This window comes from Lynx canadensis, chromosome B1, assembly GCF_007474595.2.
Source record: "Lynx canadensis isolate LIC74 chromosome B1, mLynCan4.pri.v2, whole genome shotgun sequence".
NCBI classification, from domain to species: domain Eukaryota; kingdom Metazoa; phylum Chordata; class Mammalia; order Carnivora; family Felidae; genus Lynx; species Lynx canadensis.
In genome coordinates, this window is record NC_044306.2 from 133,923,991 (window position 1) to 133,947,864 (window position 23,874).

Genomic DNA, 23,874 nt, shown 5'->3' on the forward strand with positions numbered 1-23,874 from the left:
CAGGACAGTTTTATCTTAGGAAAAAGGTCTTTGAATTTAGGCTGAAAAAAAGTTTCTCTATATCCATGTCTTGGGTTTCTGCATACAAAGTTACTATAAGCTTATTACATTTATGAAGTTGTTACATAGATGAGACTCTAGCTGTGGCCTTTGCCCATTTTCACTCCAAAACACTTGAACATAATATTATATCACCAAGAGTGGTAGCATTGCCTCCCTAGGGAAGGCTTCCTCGAATAAGGATCCTTCTTTCTCCTTCCCTCCTAGTGGGTTAAATCAGAATCATCAAGAAAAGTATGACAGGCAGAGGCATATGGTTTAAAATTACCACTAGTTTAGAATTGCTACCTGGTGCTTTACTGCTACTATATGGTTGGTGCTCAGCAACAATTTGACAATCTGTCAAATGAAAAGCTGAATTTTCTTTTCTTCTGTGTACCCAACACCTCCATTCATGACCCCACAAAGAGCAACATCTTTCAAGCATGTTCTTCTGTCTATGAGAGTAGTCTGCTTTTAAAAAACTGCTTCTTGAGGAACCTCTAACCCAAGATAAAAAGCTGGAAAAACATGAAGGGTGTTTGGTTTGGTTTGTTTTGTTTAGATGCAGAATGGCTGTTGAGAATGTAGTCAAACAAGATAAAAACCCATATCCAGTATGAGCACTCACTGGCAGAAACACCACATACACTCCCTTTGCAAGTTAGGCAGGCAGTGTCTCTCACGAAGCTTTTGTACAAACAAGGAGGGCAAAGGGGCGCCTGGGTGGCTCAGTCAGTTAGGCGTCCGACTTCAGCTCAGGTCACGATCTCACAGTCCGTGAGTTCGAGCCCCGCGTCAGACTCTGGGCTGATGGCTCAGAGCCTGGAGCCTGCTTCCGATTCTGTGTCTCCCTCTCTCTCTGCCCCTCCCCCGTTCATGCTCTGTCTCTCTCTGTCTCAAAAATAAATAAACGTTAAAAAAAAATTAAAAAAAAAAACAAACGAGGGCATTTTGGACATGAATTTTAATCTTTGTTTGTTTGTTTGTTTATTTATTTAAAAAAAATTTTTTTTTCAACATTTATTTATTTTTGGGACAGAGAGAGAGACAGAGCATGAACGGGGGAGGGGCAGAGAGAGGGAGACACAGAATCGGAAACAGGCTCCAGGTTCCGAGCCATCAGCCCAGAGCCTGACGCGGGGCTCGAACTCACGGACCGCGAGATCGTGACCTGGCTGAAGTCGGACGCTTAACCGACTGCGCCACCCAGGCGCCCCTATTTATTTATTTTTAAAGTAGGCTTCATGTCCAGTGCAGAGCCCAGTGTGGAGCGCAACATGGGGCTTGAACTTGCAAGCCTGAGATCAAGACCTAAAAGGACAGCAAGAGTCAGACACTTACCCTGAGCCACCTAGACATCCCATGAGTTTTAATCTTTAAAGAAATATCTTCTCCAAGTCTTTCTCCCTTTGTCTTGTCCCCTAACTGACCTACATCTTTCTACATTTGTTTTTTCCAATTACAGCACAGTGTTGAGGAAACAGCAGCTGAATGCAGAAAACTGGGGGCCACCGTGCATGTATCTGTTGTAGACTGCAGTAACCGAGAAGACATTTATAACTCTGTAAAGCAGGTGAGATTTCAAACTACAAATTCCTTCAAATAATTTTGTATCTATTTCCATGGACAGTGGAAAGATTCTTTATGGCTGCCTGATTTAAATTCTATTTTAGCCTCTGCTAACTAAGGTGGTTGTATGAATAAGGAAGGATATACATTTCTTTCCTTGTATAGAACCCACTCAACCCTGCCTATTATTATTATTTCATATTACTAACCGATTTCTTTCTGATCAGAAGTTTGAGCAGTGGTATAGAGTGACAGAGAAGAGATTCATCACCAGGAGAAAGAATCACTTTCTTAGTTTTATGTTAATCCTATTACTTTTGCAGTAATTCCTTTTTTTTTCTTTATTTTCTCTATGGTATTTTATTTATGTTGCCAGTAATCTAGTCTTCTATAGAAAATGTAATGTTAGTAATTATTGTAACAATTTTTAAAAGAGTAAATATCAAATGAACCGAACACTCTGATAAACTACTGCATCCTTTAATTTCATCTCTACGATAACTCTATTAACCTCATTTGACAGATGAGCAAACTGAGATTTTGCTCTGCTAAGGAGGAGTTAAGCCAGTCCACGATCATATAATTAGTAGGTGGTAGAAACAAGACTACTCAGCACTATAAAAATGTTTGATCAGAACCAATATATCAATTAATCAACATGAATATTAATTCACTTTATAGATAAAGTTTAAAAATCTATGATTTACATAATATGAAAATTCAGATGTTAAAAAACATAGTTTCTCCTAACTTTATGACAGTGTTCTCTTTGCATCCATTTTTTGGACTAAAGCTCTTTCCAGCCTGAACTCTGAGATTTCTTATCAAGTGGAATAAAGAATCTAATTCGTGGATGACATCAGCCCCAAAACTTTGAGTTTCTATAACATACCCAGTAATTTTTTTCCCTTCACAGGTAAAGAAAGAAGTAGGAGATGTAACCATCTTGGTGAATAATGCTGGGGTAGTATATCCAGCTGACCTTCTTAGTACCAAGGATGAAGAGATTACCAAAACTTTTGAGGTCAACATCCTAGGACATTTCTGGGTGAGTGTGAGAAACATTTCTGGTTTGTGCATGTCTGACTCATCCTCTTAAGGTACATGAAGTTTGTAATTGAGTTCACACCTTTATATTTGCCTAAAATCAAGAATTACCAAATTAATTTGAGTGGAAGAGTCTCTGAGAGAAGGACACAGAGTTTGAAGAGACACAACTCACCAGAATGTAGGCTAGTTGGTCTGTCGTATCCACCAGAATTTAACACAAAACATGGCATGGATGGACCAAGTGCTCAAAAAATACTTGTGGAGTTTTGCTAAGGGTTGTCAGTATACATTTTTTCAGTACTTTATAGGAAATATATACAATATACATTCACTTGTGACCTCATGTCATGAAATTTTAGAACTGAAAGGACAACATAAATCACTACTTCTATGTATGTAGGGGTTGGACATTTTCTGCATGGGACTCAGATAAGCTCTAGATCCATGCTGGAACTTAGATAGATGGCTCTACAAACTTCTTGTAGTTAGTTACTAGAAGACTGAAATATACCTTTGTAGAAAACATTTCCATGGGGGCGCCTGGGTGGCGCAGTCGGTTAAGCGTCCGACTTCAGCCAGGTCACGATCTCGCGGTCCGTGAGTTCGAGCCCCGCGTCAGGCTCTGGGCTGATGGCTCAGAGCCTGGAGCCTGTTTCTGATTCTGTGTCTCCCTCTCTCTCTGCCCCTCGCCCGTTCATGCTCTGTCTCTCTCTGTCCCAAAAATAAATAAACGTTGAAAAAAAAAAAGAAAAAAAAGAAAACATTTCTATGGATTAATCTTACAGTGCCCCGATATCAGTGTAGAGCAAATCTGGATTCTGGAAGAGAGAAGAAAATAGATATGTTCTTTCCATCTTCCCCAACCCCTCACACATGGTAATGAGGATTGATTATTATGACCACAAAAGTACATAGAGACCTCCTGTGTTAGTTGTCTATAGCTGCATAACAAATTTATTAAAATTTAGTGGCCTGAGTTGAGATGGTGGAGTAGTACAGGGACACTATGCTTGCCTCATCCCTCGAACTCAGCTAGATAAATATCAAATCATTCTGAACATCCAAGAAATTGACCTGAGGACTCAGGGAACAAACTGCACAAATAGAGGGAGAAAAGAGGCCACATCATGGAAATAGGGACAGACTTCAGTGAGCAGCACAACATCCACAGTGGAGGTTTGAGCTGCTTACACCAAGCCTTGGCCATCTGTGCTCTGCAGGTACTTTTATATGAGGGCAAGTATACCTGAGAGCCAGAGCAGCAGTGGGCCCCTCCCCAGAAGACCAGCACAAACCCCCACATGCACCAAGTCTACTGACCATAGAGTGCTGCAAAGCCTTAGCTACAGTGGAAATAAGTTCTGTCCTCTTTTAACAGGAAGACCAAACCATATTAGTTGAAACTCACCACACAGTGGACAAGGTCCAAATACTCCCCACTGAAGGCAAGGAAAAACTCTGCAGTGTACTGACCTGAGGGAAAGAGCATCCAAAACACAACAGCGGAGTGTGCATAGCATACACTAGAAACACTTCATGAAGCACCAGAACCTGGACCTCTTCTTAATAAAGCCATTACTCTCAGGAGTAGGAAACATAACAGGCTTTTCTAACACAGAGAAGAAAACAAAGATCTAGACAAAATGCCAACACAGAGGAATTCATTCCAAAAGAAAGAACAAAAAAGGTCATGACCAGGGATCTGAAACAGGTATAAGTAATATGCTTGACTCAGAATTTAAAACAACAATGAAAAGGATACTAGCTGGGCTTGAGAAAAGCATAGAAGACACCAGGAGTCCCTTACTGCAGAAATAAAAGACCTAAAAGCTAGTCAAGCCAAAATAAAAAATGCTATAACTGAGATGCAAACATGACTGAATGTAATGACTACAAAGATGGAAGAAGCAGAGGAATGAATAAGTGATATAGGAGATAAAATTATGGAAAATAATTAAGCTAAAAAGAAGAGGGAAAAAAATATTGGATCACAAATGTAGACTTAGCAAACTCAGCAACCCCATAAAGCATAATAGTATTTGCTTCATAGGAGTCACAGAAGAAGAAAGAAGGGAAAAGGGCAAAAGGTTTATTTGAGCAAATTTTAGCTGAAAACTTCCCCAATCTGGGGAAGGAAAAACATATCCAAATCCAGGAGGCACAGAGAACTCCCATCAAAATCAATAAAAGCAAGCCAACACCAAGACATATCATAGTAAAATCTGCAAAAGACTGAGATAAGGAAAAAATTCTAAAAGCAACAAGGGAGATAATCCCTAACTTACAAGGGAAGGCAAATAAGGTTAGCAGCAGATCTAGCCATAAAAACTTGGCAGGCCCGAGGGAGTGGCATGGTATATTCAACATGCTGAATGGGAAAAATATTTAGCCAAGAATACTCTATCCAGCAAGGCTGTCATTCAGAACAGAAGGAGAGATAAAGAGTTTCCCAGACAAACGAAAACTAAAAGAGTTTGTGACCACTAAACCAGCCCTGCAAGAAATATTGAAGAGGACTCTTTGAGTGGGAAAAAAAGACCAAAAGCAACAAAGACTAGAAAGGAACAGAAAAAAATCTCCAGAAAGAATGACTTTACAGATAACACAATGGCACTAAATTCATATCTATCAATAATCACTCTGAATGTAAATGGACTAAATGCTCCAATCAAAAGACATAGGGTATCAGAATGGATAAGGAAATAAGACCTATCTATATGCTGCATACAGGACACTCATTTTAAACCTAAAGATACTTCCAGATTGAAAGTGAAGGAATGGAGACCCATTACCAAGCTAATGGACATCAAAAAAAAAAAAAAAAAAAAAGCCAGAGTAGTCATACTTATATCGGACAAACTAGATTTTAAACCAAAGACTGTAATAAGAGATGATGAAGAGCACAGTATCATCATATAAGTCTACTGCCAACAAGAAGATCTAACAATTATAAATATTTATGCCCCAAATTGAAACACCCAAACATATAAATAACATAACATAACATAACATAGCATAACATGACATGACATGACATAAAGAAACTCATTGATAATAATATAATAATAGCAGTGGACTTTAAACCCCACTTACAACAATGGACAGATCATCTAAGCAAAAAAATCAGTAAGAAAACAATGACTTTGAATGACACAATAGACCAGATGGTCTTAACAGATATATTCAGAACATTTCATCCTAATACACATTTCATCAGAATACACATTCTTTTTGAGCACACATGGAATGTTTTCCAGAATAGATCACATACTGGGTCACAAATCAGGCCTTAACAAATACAAAAAGATTGAGATCATACCATGCATATTTTGTGACCACAACACTATGAAACCTGAAATCAACCACAAGAAAAAACTTGGTAAGAGCACGATACATGGAGGTTAAAGAACATCCTACTAAAGAATAAATGGGTTAACCAGAAAAGTAAAGAAGAAATTTAAAAAAATACATAGAAGCAAATGAAAATGAAAACATGATGATCCAAAACCTTTGGGATGCAATAGTCATAAGAGGGAAGTATATATCAATACAGGTCTATCTCAAGAAGCAAGAAAAATCTTGGGTGCCTGAGTGGCTCAGTTGGTTAAGTGTCTGACTTCAGCTCAGGTCATAATCTCACAGTTTGCGGGTTCAACCCGCATTGGGTTCTGTGGTGACAGCTCAGAGCCTAGAGCATGCTTCTGATTCTGTGTCTCCTTCTCTCTCTGCCCCTCTCCTACTCATGCTCTCTCTCTCAAAAAAAGAAATAAACATTAAAAAAAATCTTTTTAAAAAGCAAGAAAAATCTCAAATATACAACCTAACCTTACCTGTAAAGGAGCTAGAAAAGGAATGAAGCCTAAAAGAAGGAAATAATAAAAATTAGAGCAGAAATAAATGATATAGAAACAACAGAAAAGAACAGTAGAACAGATCAATGAAACTAGAAGCTGGTTCTTTGAAAGAATTAATAAATTGATAAACTTCTAGCCAGAATTATCAAAAAGAAATGAGAAAGGACCCAAATAAATAAAATCACAAATGAGAGAGGAGAGATCACAACCAACACTACAGAAATACAAACATTTAAAGAAGAATATCATGAAAAATTGCATACCAACAAATTGGGCAATCTGGAAGAAATGAAGAAATTCCTAGAAACATATAAACTACCGAAGCTGAAACAGGAAAAAATAGAAAACTTGAACAGACCCATAACCAGACAAGAAATTGAATCAGTAGTCAAAAATCTCCCAACAAAAAGGGATGTCTGGGTGGCCCAGTTGGTTAAGCGTCCGAATCTTGATTTCAGCGCAGGTCATAATCTCACAGTCAGTGGGTTTGAGCCCTGCATGGGGCTCTGCATTGACAGCAGGGAGCCTGCTTGAGTTTCCCTCTCTCCCACTCCCTCTGCCTCTCCCCTGCTTATTCTCTAAATAAATAAATAAATAAATAAATTTTATTTAAAAAATAAACAAATAAAAAGATTTTTAAAATTTCCCAACAAACATAAGTCCAGGGCCAGATGCCTTCTCAGGGGAATTCTACCAAACACTTAAAGAAGAGTTAATACCTATTCTTCTCAAAGTGTTCCAAAAAATAGAAATGGAAGGAAAACTTCCAAACATATTCTACAAGGCCAGCATTACCTTGATTCTAAAACTGAAGACCCCATGAGAAAGGAGAACTACAGGCCAATATCTCGAATGAACATGGATGCAAAAATTCTCAACAAGATACTAGCAAACTGAATCCAACAATACATTGAAAGAATTATTCACCATGATCAAGAGGGATTTATACCTGAGATGCAGAGGTGGTTCAATATTCATGAATCAATCAACATGATACACCACATTAATAAAAGAAACGATAAGAGCCATATTATTCTCTCGATAGAAGTAGAAAAAGCATTTGACAAAGTATAGCATCCATTCTTGATAAAAAACCTCAACAAAGTAGGGATAGAGGGAACATACCTCAACATCACAAAGGGACCCACAGCTAATATCATCCTCAATGGGGAAAAACTGAGAGCTTTTCCTTTAGGGTCAGGAACAAGACAGGGATGTCTGCTCTCTCCATTGTTATTGAACTTAGAAGTCCTAACCTCAGTGATCGGACAACAAAGAGAAATAAAAGACATCCCAATCAGCAAGGAAGAAGTCAATCTTTCACTATTCGACATGATACTCTATGTAGAAAACCCAAGGGGCACCTGGGTAGCTCAGTCAGTTGAGTGTCCGACTTTGGTTCAGGTCATGATCTTGAAGTTCATGAGTTCAAGCCCCACATCGGGCTTGCTGCTGTCAGCACAGAGCCCTTTTGGGATCCTTTGTTCCCCTCTCTCTGTTCCTCCCCCACTTGTGCTCTCTCAAAAAGAAATAAACATTAAAAAAAAAAATAAGATGAAAACCCGAAAGACCCCACCAAGAAATGGCTAGAACTGATACATAAATTCAGTAAAGTTGCAGGATGCAAAATCAACGTACAGAAATCTGTTGCATTTCTATACACCAATAATGAAGCAGCAGAAAGAGAAATCAACGAATCAATCCCATTTACAATTGCACCCAAAACCATAGGATACCTAGGAATAAACCTAACCAATGAGGTAAAATATCTGTACTCTGAAAACTACAGAACATTTTTGAAAGAGATTGAAGAAGACATAAAGAAATGTTAAAACATTCCATGCTCAAGGATTAGAAGAAAAATATTGTTAAAATGTCTGTACTATCCAAAGCAATCTTCACGTTTAATGGAATCCCTAACAAAATACTACCAGCATTGTTTGCAGAGCTAGAACAATCCTAAAGTTTGTATGGAACCACAAAAGACCCTGAACAGCCAAAGCAATCTTGAAATAGAAAAGTAAAGCTGGAGCCATCACAATTATGGATTTCAAGCTATATTACAAAGCTGTAGTCATCAAGACCATATAGTACTGGCACAAAAACAGACACATAGATCAGTGGGACACAATACAAAATCCAGAAATGGACCTACAACTATATGGTCAACTAAACTTCAACAAACCTGTTAAGAATGTCCAGTGGAAAAAAGATAATCTCTTCAGCAAATGGTGTTGGGAAAACTAGACAGCAACATGCAGAAGAATGGAACTGGACCATTTTTTTTACACCATACACAAAAATAAATTCAAAATAGATGAAAGACCTAACTATGAGACAGGAAACTATCAAAATCCTAGAGGAGAACATAGGCAGCAACCTCTTTGACCTTGGCTGTAGCAATTTCTTACTAGACATATTTCCAGAGACAAGGGGAAAAAAAGCAAAAATGAACTACTGGGACTCATCAAGATAAAAAGCTTCTGCACAGAGGTGCCTGGGTGGCTCAGTCAGTTGAGCGTCTTGATTGCTCAAGACATTGATTGACTCTTGATTTCTGCTTAGGTCATGATCCCAGGATTGTGGGATTGAGCCACGGGTCAAGCTGTGTGCTGAGTGTGGAGCCTGCTTGAGATTCTCTCTCTCTCTCCCTCTGCCCTTCCCCCCCTACTCTCTCTCTCTTAAAATAAAAATAATAAAAAAAAATAAAAACTTCTGTACAGCAAAGAACACAATCAACAAAACTAAAAGGCAGCCTACTGAATGGTAGAAGATGTTTGCAAGTGACATATCAGATAAAGGTTTAGTATCCAAAATCTATAAAGAATTTAGCAAACTCAACACCCAAAAACACAAATAATCCAGTTAAGAAATGGGCAGAATATATGAATACACATCTTTCCAAAGAAGACATACAAATGGCTAACAGACACATGAAAAGATGCTCAACTTACTCATCATCAGGGAAATGCAAATCAAAACTGGGAAGATATACCACCTCATATCTGTCAGAATGGCTAAAATTAACAATACAAGAAACAACAGATGTTGGTGAAGATGTGGAAAAACAGGAACCCTCTTGCACTGTTGGTGGGAATGCAAACTGTTGCAGCCACTCTGGAAAACAGCATGGAGGTTCCTCAAAAAGTTAAAAATAGAACTACCCTGTAATTTAGCAATTGTGCTACTAGGTATTTAGTCAAAGGATACAAAAATACTAATTCAAAGGGGCACATGAACCCCGATGTTTATAGCAGCATTACCAACAATTGCCAAACTATGGAAAGAGCCCAAATGTCCATTGGCTGCTGAATGGATAAAGAGGATGTGATGTATATATACACAATGCAATATTACTCAGCCATCAAAAAGAATGAAATCTTAGCATTTGCAATGACATGGATGGAGCCAGAATGTATTATGCTAAGCAAAATAGAGAAAGACAAATAACATGATTTCACTCATATATGGTATTTAAGAAATGAGACAGGTGAACATAGGGGGAAAAAAGAGAGAAGCAAACCATAAAACAGACTTTTTTGTTATTATTTTGAGAGAGAGAGCAAGAGCATGAGCAGGGGAGGGGCAAAGAGAGAGGGAGAGAGAGAATCCCAAGTAGGCTCCATGCTCAACTTGGAGCCTGACACAGGGCTCAATCTCACAACAGTTAGCTGAGCTAAAAGCAAGAGTCTGACACTCAACTGACTGACCACCTAAGAGTCTGTGCCCCCAGACTCTTAATGATAGCGAACAAACTAAGGGTTGATGGAGGGAGATGGGTGGGGGATGGGTTAAATGGGTGATGGGCATTAAGGAGGGCGCTTGTTGGGATGAGCACTGGGTGTTATATGTAAGTGATGAATCAGTAACTTCTTGTTAAAACAAACAAAAATAATTTAAAAAATTAGTGGCTTGAGGCAACAATAAGTGTTTATTTTCCTTTCACAGTTTCTGTGGGTCAGAAATTTGGGAGTGACTTGATTTCCCAGTTCTGCCTCTATGAATTTGCATGGGGTCCATAGGGTGTGTTTATAAAATTCTCATAAAATATTATTAATATTTCTCACAAAACAGTAAAAGCTTTTTGGAAATAAAGAAAGACTTTTTATTTCCTGTAACATCAATATATAATACATGATGTTACAAATAGGGAGATACTAAATCTATTCATGATGGATAATGATTGTAAATCAGGACAGAACTCAGCTGTTTCTAGTTAACTTGCTATAGTTACACATGATTTCAACTCTTCTCATTAGAATGGTAAAACCTTAAACTAAAAAAAAAAAAGTTACATGATACCAGACTACCATAGGAAATCTTCTCAGTTCTGAAAACTCTGAATTTTTCCCTTGATATTATTGTTCATATGATATATCCATAAAGGAAATATTTGATTGCTTCTGAAGGCAAGACAGAGGAATATTAAGATGAGTTCTTAGCATGTGATATTCAGTGCACAGCCCTCAATGCCAATTTAAACAAATACATTTCAATCTTTTTCATTTCTGTAGAAGTAATCATGAAATCTTGGCACATATTCCATTTCATCACAAAAGTCTCAAATGCTCTTTTTTCTTAAAAATAAAACTACCTACTTTTGAAACTTAACACCTGTGCCATTGTTTTTTTTCTTTCTTCAATGATCTTTAAGATCACAAAAGCACTTCTTCCATCAATGATGAAGAGAAATCATGGCCACATCGTCACAGTGGCTTCAGTGTGTGGCCATGGGGTGATTCCGTATCTTATTCCATATTGGTAAGTATTATTTTCCAGCAATGCCATATAGATAGATGGATGGATACATAATACATACATACATAATACATACATACATACTCACATACTTTTAAGGGTTTATTAGACCTTAGATTCTAATCTTCATAGCAGGGTTATCTATGAAACTGGTTGTAATTGTTTAAAATTTTTTCAGATTTCTGAAAACTCCTCTGTAAAGCAATGAAATGTAATGCCATGTTTCCATCATATCCTGGAATGAGTACATGTTGATAAAAGAAACAGGGAACCCATGGACTAAGAAGTACAACATACAGAAGTCCAAATGAACATAAATGTATTCCATAGCCTGCATGCCCAAGATAAGCTAATTAGGGTGACCCCTGAATCAGAACATTTTCCAGTATTCTCGTGCCATGAAAGATTGTGTGTGTGTGTGTGTGTGTGTGAGAGAGAGAGAGAGAGAGAGAGAGAGAGAGAGGAACAGAGACAGAGAGATTAAGAGAAACCGTCTACCTGATTAAAAGATGCAGATAGTACACTCCATGATCTACCAAGGACACAAAGAGAAAAGGTTGAGAGGCCCTGAGGATACACTATTTGCAAAATATCTTTTCCTTATAAACTTCTTCAATGGCATCTCATTTCCTTACTTCTGCTTTATATCAACTTCATAGAAAAATTTAACTTGCTAACATTTGGTCCAGTTCTTTTTGTAACAGTCAACACATGAGTATCAGTGGGAGGGTGTAGGGGTGCATAATTAATGGATTTATTATTTACTTATACATAATGGTTAAGGTTAAACTGAGTCATGGACAAAATTACTTCTGACACTGAATGTGGTCACAGACACGGCTACATTTCAATGAAGTTAAGGGGTCATTGCACAGACATACGGTGTTTCAAGCTGTCTCTAGCATCTTTTTTTTAATGTTTACTATTTTTGAGAGAGAGAGTGAGTGGGGGAGGGGCAGAGAGAAAGGGAGACACAATCTGAAGCAGGCTCCAGGCTCTGAGCTGTCAGCACATCTTAAAACACAAGTAAGAATTTCACAGATTAAACATTTGCTATTGTTTTCATGTTTAGAAATGTGGAATCCCAATATAATAATACTTTTCCGTTTTCTCTTCTCCCTTAAGAAAGCATCCAGTCTAGGGGCGCCTGGGTGGCGCGGTCGGTTAAGTGTCCGACTTCAGCCAGGTCACGATCTCGCGGTCTGTGAGTTCGAGCCCCGCGTCGGGCTCTGGGCTGATGGCTCAGAGCCTGGAGCCTGTTTCCGATTCTGTGTCTCCCTCTCTCTCTGCCCCTCGCCCGTTCATGCTCTGTCTCTCTCTGTCCCAAAAATAAATAAACGTTGAAAAAAAAAATTTAAAAAAAAAAAAAAAGAAAAGAAAGCATCCAGTCTTTAACTTTACTGTTCTTCTTGTCACCTGGGTCAAAACTACAATGAATAGGGGCACCTGGGTGGCTCTATCAATTGAGCATCCAACTCTTGATTTCAGCTCATGTCACCTGCATTTAGAAACGAGAAAATCAGGGGTGCCTGGGTGACTCAGTCGGTTAAGCGTCCGACTTTGGCTCAGGTCATGATCTTACGGCTAGTGGGTTCCAGCCCCATATCAGGCTCTGTGCTGACAGTTCAGGGCCTGGAGCCTGCTTCAGATTCTGTGTGTTCCCTGCTCTCTGCCCCTCCCCCGGTCATGCTCTGTGTGTGTCTCTCTCTCTCAAAACTGAATAATTAAAAAAAAAAAAAAAAAGAAATCAGAAAATCAAAGAAAATAAAGTGATATGCTGAAGGCTGCACACACAACACACTCACATCACCTAAGGTCTTTTTACTCCAGATTTTCACAATGAAATTAAGAAGGCAAAGTGGCCTCCAGTGTCAAAAGAGAAACTAGCAACTAAGTTAACAAGAGAGGAGAAATGTATAAGGTCCCACAGAAGTTTCAATGTAGATATTAGTTATGTAGTTTTTCTAAATACGTCTTTCCTGATTCATATTTTTCAAAATAAGACAGCAATTAAAACTGATTAGGCAAGAGTTTGAAGACTGAATGGAAAACCTTACCTGTAGGGTGGAAAAGTAAGCAGTAAGCCAGTTAATACATTACTAGGATTTGTTCTATTGCTATCATCGCTAAGAAACTGGTACATTTAAGAAAAAGTAAATGAAAATTGACCAAGTGGAAGATTTGGAAAATTGGCTTCTACTTATTCTCGAACCAAATCAGCATTGCCTTCTTACAGAAAGCTGGAGAATGTGTTTCACTGTACCTTAGCTAACAATGGTGGGTAATTCTCTTACAGTTCAAGCAAATTTGCTGCTGTTGGATTCCACAGAGCTCTGACATTAGAACTTGAAGCCTTGGGAAAAACTGGAATCCAAACCTCGTGTCTCTGCCCAGTTTTTGTGAATACTGGGTTCACCAAAAACCCAAGCACAAGGTAAGGTCAAAGTCAAGTCAGGATGAAAATATGGCATGAGAAATTGACCCAAAAACTGTAGGAGATTTTTAGGTGGGTCAACTGAGAAAATAGAAAAAAAGTGAAAAAGGAAAAATGTGGTTTTTTTTAATGTTTATTTCTTTTTGAGAGAGAGACAGATCGGGAGTGGGGTAGGGGCAGAGAGAGGGAGACACAGAATCTGAAGCAGGCTCCAGGCTCCAAGCTGTCAGCACAGAGTCTGATGCGGGGCTCAAACTCACAAACTGTGAGATCATGACCTGAACCGAAGTTGGATGCTTAAAAGACTGAGCCACTCAGGCACCCCAAAATGTTTTTCTTAATGTCGTATTGCCTTTTTCACTTTGAAATGAGATGAACAAAGGGAAAAAATTCATTGAGGACTGGCAGGAGTGACCAGCTACCGATGATTTAGGCAATTGGGGTTTATTTGTGATCAGGTTAAAGGTTCATCACACTCAGGTGCCAAGAGGGAGTGAAGGGGTGGGGCAGGCTGGAGAGGTGTGCTTTTTTTTTTTTTTTTTGCTTTTTTTTAATGTTTATTTATTTTTGAGAGAAAGAGAGAGCGAGCACAGGCAGGGGAAGGAAAGAGAGAAAGAGGGAGACAGAGAATCCAAAGCAGGTTCCAGGCCCTGAACTGTCAGCATGGAGCATAACGTGGGCCTTGAACTCACCAACCGTGAGATCATGACCTGAGCCGTAGTCAGATGCTTAACCAACTGAGCCACCCAGGCACCCCAGTGTGCTTTTTTTCCTTTAAGTTTATTTATGCATTCATTCTGAGAAACAGAGAGAAAGAGCATAGGGGGAGGCGCAGAGAGCAAGAGGAAAGAGAGAATCCCAAGCAGGCTTCTAGCTGTGCTGTTAGCACACAGCTGGACGCAGGGCTCAAACCCACAAACCATGACATCATGACCTGAGGCAAAATCAAGAGTCAGACACCCAACCAACTAAGCCACTCAGGCACCCCTGGATAGATGTGCTTAGGGGATGTCAAGAATGTCCTCTCCTGGAAACCCATTCCCAAGATGAGCGATACCTAACATCCCCCTCTCCCATTTGTGGTTCATCCTCCTCAAATAGAGTATGGAAAGGTACAGATATATGCCCTTTTCCATTTTCCACAGTGCTAGCATGAAGTACTCCAATATCTTTCAAACTTGTCCTAAGAATCATCACCTATGCTTCCATAAACAATAAATGTTCTTAGGGTCTTCCTTAGAGATTCTGATTCAGTAGGCTGCGATGAGCTCCAAGAATGAGTTGTTTTGTTTTGCTTTGCTTTGCTTTACAAGCATACCTACCAGGTGAGTCTGGAGACAGGTTTGGAAAACATTGATGTATTAAATATAATCACAGTATTTGATTACCACCTTGATTACCATTTGATTACCATTACCACCTTGTCCTCTGTGAAAGTGCAAATATTCTTAGAAGCAGCAATAAATTGAGTCCCTAATCCTTTAGTCAAGGTGAACTTCTATGATAACTTTGTCTCTGGTAAAGGAGGATTTGAGACCATAAGAGAGGAGAAATTGGTCCTGAAAGGAGAGTAAAAATGCAGAAAGGTGAGCAGAAGGGTGCTAAAATTAAGATACCTTCTTCACAAATTTGCCTCAATTCTGGTATTTTTCTGCTGCAGGTTAATAAAATCTGAAGCCAGTTTATTTCTGGAGGGGAATTAGTCCTAAATACATTCATTCAAAAGAGCTAACAGATTCTCCTTTAAGCTTAGCCTCATTTGAAGCTATCAACCCTGAACTCTGAATTATCTGGGTTGTCTCTGGAGCTGTGGTCACCCCCTGGCAGGGGAGTCCTTAATAGTGTTAGGCCATAGATACTTAGCAGTAATACAATATTTAAGTAAATACTATGGTACGATTGGGACTCTGGGCTCAGTTTTCTTAAAAAGCAAACTGGGCCTAATAAAAACCCTCCTGGGAAGCATTTAAGCTTAGTGTATGCCAAGAGAACCAGATGAACTGGTAGGGAAGGCACAATAGATGAGAAGAGTAAGGCTAATAAGATCCTAGGTGGTGTGGATGCCTGGGAGCAACCCCAGAGTCTGACAGCCAATGCTGAAGATGTGGGATTGATTACACCCAGACTGCTGGATTCTGAATATTCCTCGGCAAAAGCTAACATGTCCATAAAGTGAGGTTTGGCTCAGAGGCTGGGTCGATGAAACCAGCTAGGAAAAATCAGGGAGACAAAAGGCAGAACCCAATAATTTAGAGAGGTATTGATTTGTATTACTCTCTGCTGGCTTACTACTCAATGCCATGGAAACCTCAATCACATAATAACCTGTAGTATATCACAGAATATGTCAGGGAAGGAAGTTATAAAATTCATTAACTGCTTACTTAACTCTTCTACACAACCTTTTTTCTTTTAATTTTTTTTTAACGTTTATTTATTTTTGAGACAGAGAGAGACAGAGCATGAACAGGGGAGGGGCAGAGAGAGAGGGAGACACAGAATCTGAAACGGGCTCCAGGCTCTGAGCTGTCAGCACAGAGCCCGACACGGGGCTCGAACTCAAGGACCATGAGATCATGACCTGAGCCGAAGTCGGCTGCTTAACCGACTGAGCCACCCAGGCGCCCCTACACAACCTTTTTATTCACTGGCCGTTCAGCCCATGCCTGGACATCTTCATTTTGATGCAACACTTCCAATCCATTTACATTTTAAACTCTAATCATCATCTTGAACTAATGGGCATTCTACACTGGGCCTGTGGTTATGAATAAATATTCAAGAACCCATGTAGGGGCACCTGGGTGGCTCATTTGGTTGGGTGTCCACCTCTTGATTTTGGCTCAAGATCCCAGGGTCATGGGATCAAGCCCCACATCAGGCTCGAGCTAAGCATGGAGCCTGCTTGAGATTCCCTGCCCACACCTCTCCCCTGCTCTCTCTAGAAAGAAAAGAAAAAAAGAGAGAAAGAAAGAAAGAAAGAAAGCAAGCCCATGTACACAGTCTTCAGTATAAGCAAGGCTACACCTCCAGTAGCAATGCTATACTCCCTGTGCACATCTGGAACTCTCATTAAATTGCAGTATAGGTGATTCAGAGGTGGATCTCAAGTACGGAATGCCTTCAAATCCAGCTTTATGGGATAACTCCAGAAGAAAGAGAGTATGCTTAGCAAAGCTTTGTATTAAATAAGCCCGAAGAAAGATGTCAGATGTTTCCTTTCTGTCCCATGAGTAATCCTACCCACCATTCTGCCTTGCCTCTTCACATCTGTCATTTAATTCCTCTCCACCCTTTTGATATTTTGACTGAGTGAGCCATAAAACATGCATACCTGGTGTGAAAGTTTAAGTCTGTGATAACAAAACATTCCCATGGCATGTGGGGGTGGGGGTTGGTGGGGGCAGGTGGCGTTTGTGCAGTGAATCCTGGAACCTTTTAAATCCTAATTTGGTGATATAAGTTAATTTTCCTGCCTTTGTTAATTAAAATGACAACAAAAAGAACCAAACTTTTTTCTTCTTAATCATAGACTATGGCCTGTATTGGAGACAGACGCAGTTGCAAGAAGCTTGATAGATGGAATACTTACCAATAAGAAAATGATTTTTGTTCCATCATATATCAATCTACATCTAATACTAGGAAGGTAAGTACAGCACAAAACATCTAAAATGCTAAAACACCAGTGGAACTACTGTCGAGATGAAGAGTCTTTCAGTTGTGAAAGTTGCTGTGGAAACTCTGTGCCTGAGGAGAACGGTTACATTGTCTCTGTTATTGCCTTATTCAATCTATAAAAAGAAGAATGATTCATTTGCTCTAACATCTCAGTTTAATCTTTGCCAGAGACTATTTCAATTGAAGGAAACACAGTTGCAAGAGAACACAGTATCGCTAAAAATAAAGGGTCTATTTAAAAGCCTGCTGGAGTTTTGACTGAAATTGCATTGAATCTATTGATCAATTGGGGGAGAAATAACATTAACAATTTTGAGGCTTCCAATCCAAGAAAACAAAGAACCCAAAATATCTTTCCATTTTGTTCTTTTATCTTCTTCAGTATCTCCACACAACATTTTATAGTTTTCAGTGTAAAAGTCTTACACAGCTTTTATCAGGTTTATCCCAAAGCATTTCATGTTTTTGATGGTATTTCAAAAGGCAGTTTAAACAATTTTTCTATTTCCCATTGTTTGGTGCTGGTGTGTGTGTTTGATTTTTGCATTTTATCTTGTATTTTAGCAACCTTGCTAAACTCATCTCTAGCAGTTTTTTGTAGATTCTAACAGATTTTTTTTTACAGATTATTTTAGATGATAGTATTGTCGGCAAATAAAGACACTTTTACTTCTTTTCCAATCTGTATGGTTTTTCTTCTTAGTATATGACACCGGCTAGAACTTTGCATGCAATGTCACATAGGATTGGTGAGAGCATACATCCAAGTAGTCTTCTTGAGCTTAGAAGAACAGTACTCAGTATTTCACAGTTAAGTATAATGTTAGCTGTAGATGTTTTTTCATAGATGCTTTTTATCATGTTGAGGAAGTTCCCTTCTGTTACTATTTTGATGAGAGTATTTACCAAGAGTAAATATCAGTTGTCAAATGCTTTTGCTGATGATATTAAGATCATATGTTCTTTCCATTTTAGTTTGTTGATATGGTGAACTACACGGATTCATTTTAAAGAATAAACCACCCTCGCATTGTAATGTCTTTGTCTGATATTGCATCATGATAATATTGACTTCATAGAATGAGTTGGAAAGTACGCCCTCTTCTTCTCTTTTCCAGAATAGCTTGTGTGGTATTGGCATTATTTTTTCTTTAAACATTTGGAGAATTCACCAGTGAAGCCATCTAGGCCTGGTGCTTTCTTTAAGGGCAAGTTTTTAACTATAAATACAATTTCTTTAAAACCTATAGGGCTTTTCAGGCTGCTTATTTCTTCTTGGTAATGTGTGTCCTTCAGAGAATTTGTCCATTTCATCTAAGTTGTCAAATTCATAGGCATAAATTTATTCAAAATCTTCCCTTATTGTACTTGTAATATGTTTAGAATGTCTGATTCCTGATATTGGAAATTTATATTTTTATTTTTCTGTTCTCATCAGTCTGTCTAGAGGTTTATCAATTTAGTGATTTTTCCAAAGAACTAGCATTTGGTTTCTTTTATTTTTTTATCTATTTTTTTTGTGTGTTCTATTTCACTAATATCTGTTCTGATCTTTATTATTCCTTTTAGTCTATTATTCACTTATTGGCTCTTCTTTTTCTAGTTTGTCAATGTAGAAACTGAGTTCATTGATTTTTTTTTCCAGCATAGGCACTTAGCGCTATAAATTTCCCCCTGTGTACTGTTTTTAGTTCTGTCCCTCAAATTGTGACATTCTATGTTTTCATTTATATTCTGTTAAAATGCTTTCTAATTTCCCTTTTGTATCATGGTTTACTTAGAAATGAATTTTTTAGTTTCTAACTTTTTGGAGATTTTCTAGACATTTTTCTGATTTCTAATTTAATTAAACTTTGTATGACTTGAATGTTTTAAATTTACTGAGACATGGTTAAGTTCAGAACATGGTTTATCTTGGTAAGTGTTCCACATGCACCCAAAAAGAATGAGTATGCTGTATTGTTGAGTTTTCTATAAATGTCAGCTTATGTCAAACTGGTTGATAGTGTTGTTCAAATCTTCTGTATTTTTCGCTGATTTTCTGTTTATTTTATCAATTATTGAAAGGAGGCTCAAAATCTGTAGCTATTGTGAATTTGTCTATCTTCTTTGCTTTTCTTTCCATTCTCGCTTCACGTATTTTGAAGCCGTTTTATTATGTGTATAAGCAATTAGGATTATTTTGTCCTCTAAATGAGTTAACTACTTTGTCATGTTGGAAGTGACCTTGTTTATCCTTGCTATGAAATCTACTGATATTAATATAACCACTTCAGCTTCTTTATATTAATATTATCTTACTGAATCTTTTTCTGTCCTTTTACTCTTTTTCTGTCCTTTTACTCTGTCTTTTACTCCTATTTGTTTCCTTATATCTGAAATGTGCTTTTGTAAGCAGTATATAGGTGGTTGTTTGTTTGTTTGTTTTTTACTCTAATTTGACAATCTATCAGGGGCAATTTAATAGGGGGTATTTAGACTCTTTACATTTAATATGATTATTGATATAGTTAGATCTAAAACTTACTTTAAAGCTTGCTATTTGTTTTCTATTTATCCCATTTAATCTTGGTTCCTTTTTTTCTCTCTGCCTCCTTTTGGTTTGATTGAATACTTTCATGTTTTTATTTTATTTCCTTTGTTGGCTTACTAGCTATAATGCTTTGTTTTGTTACTTTAGTTATCGCTTTAGGGTTCATAGTACGCATCTTTAACTTATCACAGCCAATCTCCAAATGATATTATACAACTTCATGTACAGTCTAAGAACCTTACAATGGTATACTTCTATTTCTCCCTTCCTACTTTAGGCTATGATTGTTGTACATTTTACTTTGACTACATAGTTTTTGTTTGTTTAAACAGCCAATATCTTTTTAAAGAGATTTAAATAACAAAGAAAATTCTTAAATGTTCATCCATGTGGTTAATATTTCTAGTGCTCTTTATTCATTTGTATAGATCCAGACCTCTATCTGGTATCATTTCCCCTCTGCCTGAAGGGTATCCTTTAACAGTTTCTCAGGGAAGTTCTGCTGGTTATGAATTCTTGCACCTTTTGTATGTTTAACAAACTCTTCATTTTGCCTTAAGTTTTAAAAGATACATTCACTGATCTAGGTTGGTAGATTTTTGTCTTTCAGTACTTAAATGATATTCTCTACCACCTCCATGATTTCCATATTATCTCTGCTAGAGGCTGTTCTATCATTTTTAAAGGAACACAATATAATAAAGTTGATTAGGAACAAAGGTCCCACCTAAGTTCAAAAACCACTTTACCACTTACCAGTTCTTTGACCATGGATAAGCTATTTAGCCTCTATGGCCTCATATTTTCCATATATAAAATGGGGATGGTGATAATACCTCCTGTCTAAGCATACCATAAGAATAAAATAACATAACGCAAGGAAAGCCCCTGCCATTAAAAAAGACACAGAAGTCAGATGTTAAGGGTTTAGGAGGTAGAACTTACATAGAATTCTAGCAAGAGGGGGTGCTTGGCTGGATCAGTTGGTAGAGCATGCAACTCTTGATATTGGGGATATAAGTTCAAGCCTCACACTGGGTGTAGTGATTACTTTAAAAGACCTTTAAAAAAAATGCTAAGAAGAAATAGGATTATTTACCCAGAAGAGATAATCTCTCAGCTTTCTTCTGAGGGACAGTTTATAATAAATTGAAATTATATCAATGAGAACTATACAAATTTGATAAGCTCTTGGGTCATTTTGAAACAAATTCATATAAACTGCTAATTTGGAATAGACCAATTCAAGAACAGTGGACAAACTGCATTGCTGCGTCAATTTCAATCTTCCATTTTAGCTTAAATAGACTAACTTAAATTAGCCTAACCTTGACCTCGTAGCAACATCATTGCAAGAGTTGACTAAGTGTTTTGTTGCCAAGCAACTGTAAGAAATGAGTTTCGTGGGATTCCTCCTCTCTTGGGGCTCAAACCAGGTCATATTAATGTAGAAAAAATCAAAATCATAGAATATTTGCATATGAACAAGAGAATGAGCATCCCTATCCTGTCAGAGTTGGAGAATAAGTATCCCTGTACAATAAACAAGAGTCTCAAAATCTTTGGTGCTATTGTGGAGCTGTCATGGTGGTTTGTTACTGAGCAACTGGGAAATATAGTTAATATTCTCCACATAAAATTCCTTTTACAGACATAGACAATTTTGTGAGCAGATGCAAGTATTAACATGGAGGTTTCCTTGTGAGAATAGTTACAAGGCATGTACAAGTTCTCTTATATTTGTCTTTCTCTCAGCCAGAACTTCCCTGCCTCTCTGCTTATTCATCCATCTTCCACTCTACCTAAGGCAAGGATGTAAATCTTGCATTAGTCAACAATACCAAAGTATTTTTCAATATGACTTTCTTTGCAGATGACTACATCTGCTTTCTTATATTCACATGTCGGCTCTTCCTTTCATCTGCCTGCTCAAATCTTACCCATCCTTGAACACTTTTGAAGTTTCCCTTCACTATTCCAGCCCATATTAATCCTCCTCACAGTTATAGTCCTTAATTAGAGAAGGCTAATATTTTTTAATAATTATTTCAAGGTGATCTCTCATCTCATTTTAGCCTCTCCGCTCAACAATAAGCTCCTCAGGCAGGAGCTGTTTTTCGAGGACTTTTGTCTACCTTATTATAAAGTACATAATGGATATTCAGTAAATAGTTAAGGAGGGGTGGAGGGAAGGATGGAGTGGGTTCTGGTGGTGTCTCTCTGTGAATGCTTAATATCAGGGTTCATGGACAGTTTCAGCAGTAAGTCCAGACCTTCAGTTTCAGATCTTTATCACATATAATCTCATATAAGATTTTACTAATATGAGAAGGCTTGAAGAGTGGTATATATCAGTGCTTTCCTTATATATCTATAGTATTTGAACGATGAATATTAAAACACACACACACACACACACACACACACACACACACAGGAAAGAGAGGTTGCTGTGAAGGAAGAAAGGAAGAACAGAGAAAGATTAAATGCAAACCAGATAACTCTCAAGGTATTCTAACTGATGACAAAAAAGAACTTCGGTGTCAAAAATTTTTAATTGAAAACTTTTCTACTTTTTTTCCCATACAGATTTCTTCCTGAACGTGCCTTGGCAGCTATAAATCGTTTACAGAATATTCAATTTGAAGCAGTGATTGGCCACAAAACCAAAAGGAAATGAATAAACGAGCTCCAGCCAGAAATGCAGCTTAATGATGTAAATCTAAGTTTAGAATTAATGCTTCAAAGCCTTATTTCACATTTTTTCAATAATGTTAATAATAAAAACATTGGTTTGACATTAGCAGCAGTCAAATGAACAAGACTAATTACCTGTCTTTCTCAAGAATATTAATGTAGTTTTACTAGTCAGATCCATTTTTCATTCCACACCTCTTAAAAACTTTTATGCTTACATAAACATACTTAAAAGGTAATTTTTCTTTAAGAGATTTTATTTTTTTTCTTTCTGCTTACGGGGGAACAAAGCTACCTCTCCAAAAGTAAACACAAAGAGAACTTATTTACACAGGGAAGTTTGAAGACCTTATCAACATGCACACAGTGTGAGATAGCAGTTAGAAACAAATTTAAGCAGGCGACTGTGCTCCAAAGGACAGAGAGGTTATTTCTATGAAATTCAACATTTGGAATCTTTCTCTAGCTTCTCCCTTTTTCATCAGCCCAAAACAGTGCAACGGTATTCTATGTTTTCTTGTTTGATTCTGTCCTTTATATAGGTCTTATATATCCACTAAGAGTGGGCCCTCCATACTTTCTGTCCTTTTCATAAGCTCTTAAAATACTATGACGCTACAAAAGGTGACCCTCTCTTGAATCTCTGAATATCTGAAATTTTAACCTCATGATACCTCTTTCTTTATAGTTTATGCTTTCACATATCATTGGTACCAGATATGTTTAGATAGTTTTGAGCTTCAAAATGAAAACTAACGCTGGAAAAGGAATTAGGCTGACTACCTAATACTAGACGATGGATCTGACAGGAGAAAAAGAGTGGTCTCTTCTTTTAATAGAGAAGAAATCTGATTCCCACCACATCAAGACTAATCTTGTTTTTATGTTTTTCTCATATGTAAGAGACTGCTTTTACATCAACTATCCTCCTGTTTTTCATTAAAAATAAATTATGAAAAATAAACCATTAATAAAAACAACTTATTGAAAGTAAATAATAAATATGTTGTGCTTTAAAAAAACAACCTCTTGTGTTTATAAAACAGAGTTTTCATTTCTAATCTCTGAGTGTCTATGAATCTCCTTTAGGAAGCAAGGGTCTAGATAGTAATAGCATCCAGATATTAAGGGGTGCAGGGGTTCTCTCAACTTTGGCTTCTCTGATAGTGAGAGTGTTGGTTGATCAAATGACTTACTGAATCCTTTCTATGTGTGGCACTGAGGAGAGTATGATTGTTATGAGATATTTTTTTCCC

At 37.6% G+C, this 23,874-nt stretch overlaps 1 protein-coding gene across 1 annotated transcript in view; it reads left to right on the forward strand.

Annotated features, from left to right (window-relative positions):
* The window catches only part of HSD17B13 (hydroxysteroid 17-beta dehydrogenase 13), a 28,124-nt gene extending 4,529 nt beyond the window's left edge, over positions 1-23,595 (forward strand). The window contains exons 2-7 of the mRNA XM_030313476.1: positions 1,508-1,615; positions 2,528-2,659; positions 11,170-11,276; positions 13,570-13,707; positions 17,240-17,356; positions 22,511-23,595. Of these exons, the coding sequence (XP_030169336.1) occupies positions 1,508-1,615; positions 2,528-2,659; positions 11,170-11,276; positions 13,570-13,707; positions 17,240-17,356; positions 22,511-22,601 (693 nt within the window). The 3' untranslated portion in view covers positions 22,602-23,595. The remainder of the gene's footprint in view (positions 1-1,507; positions 1,616-2,527; positions 2,660-11,169; positions 11,277-13,569; positions 13,708-17,239; positions 17,357-22,510) is intronic.
* The last annotated feature ends 279 nt before the right edge of the window (positions 23,596-23,874 follow it).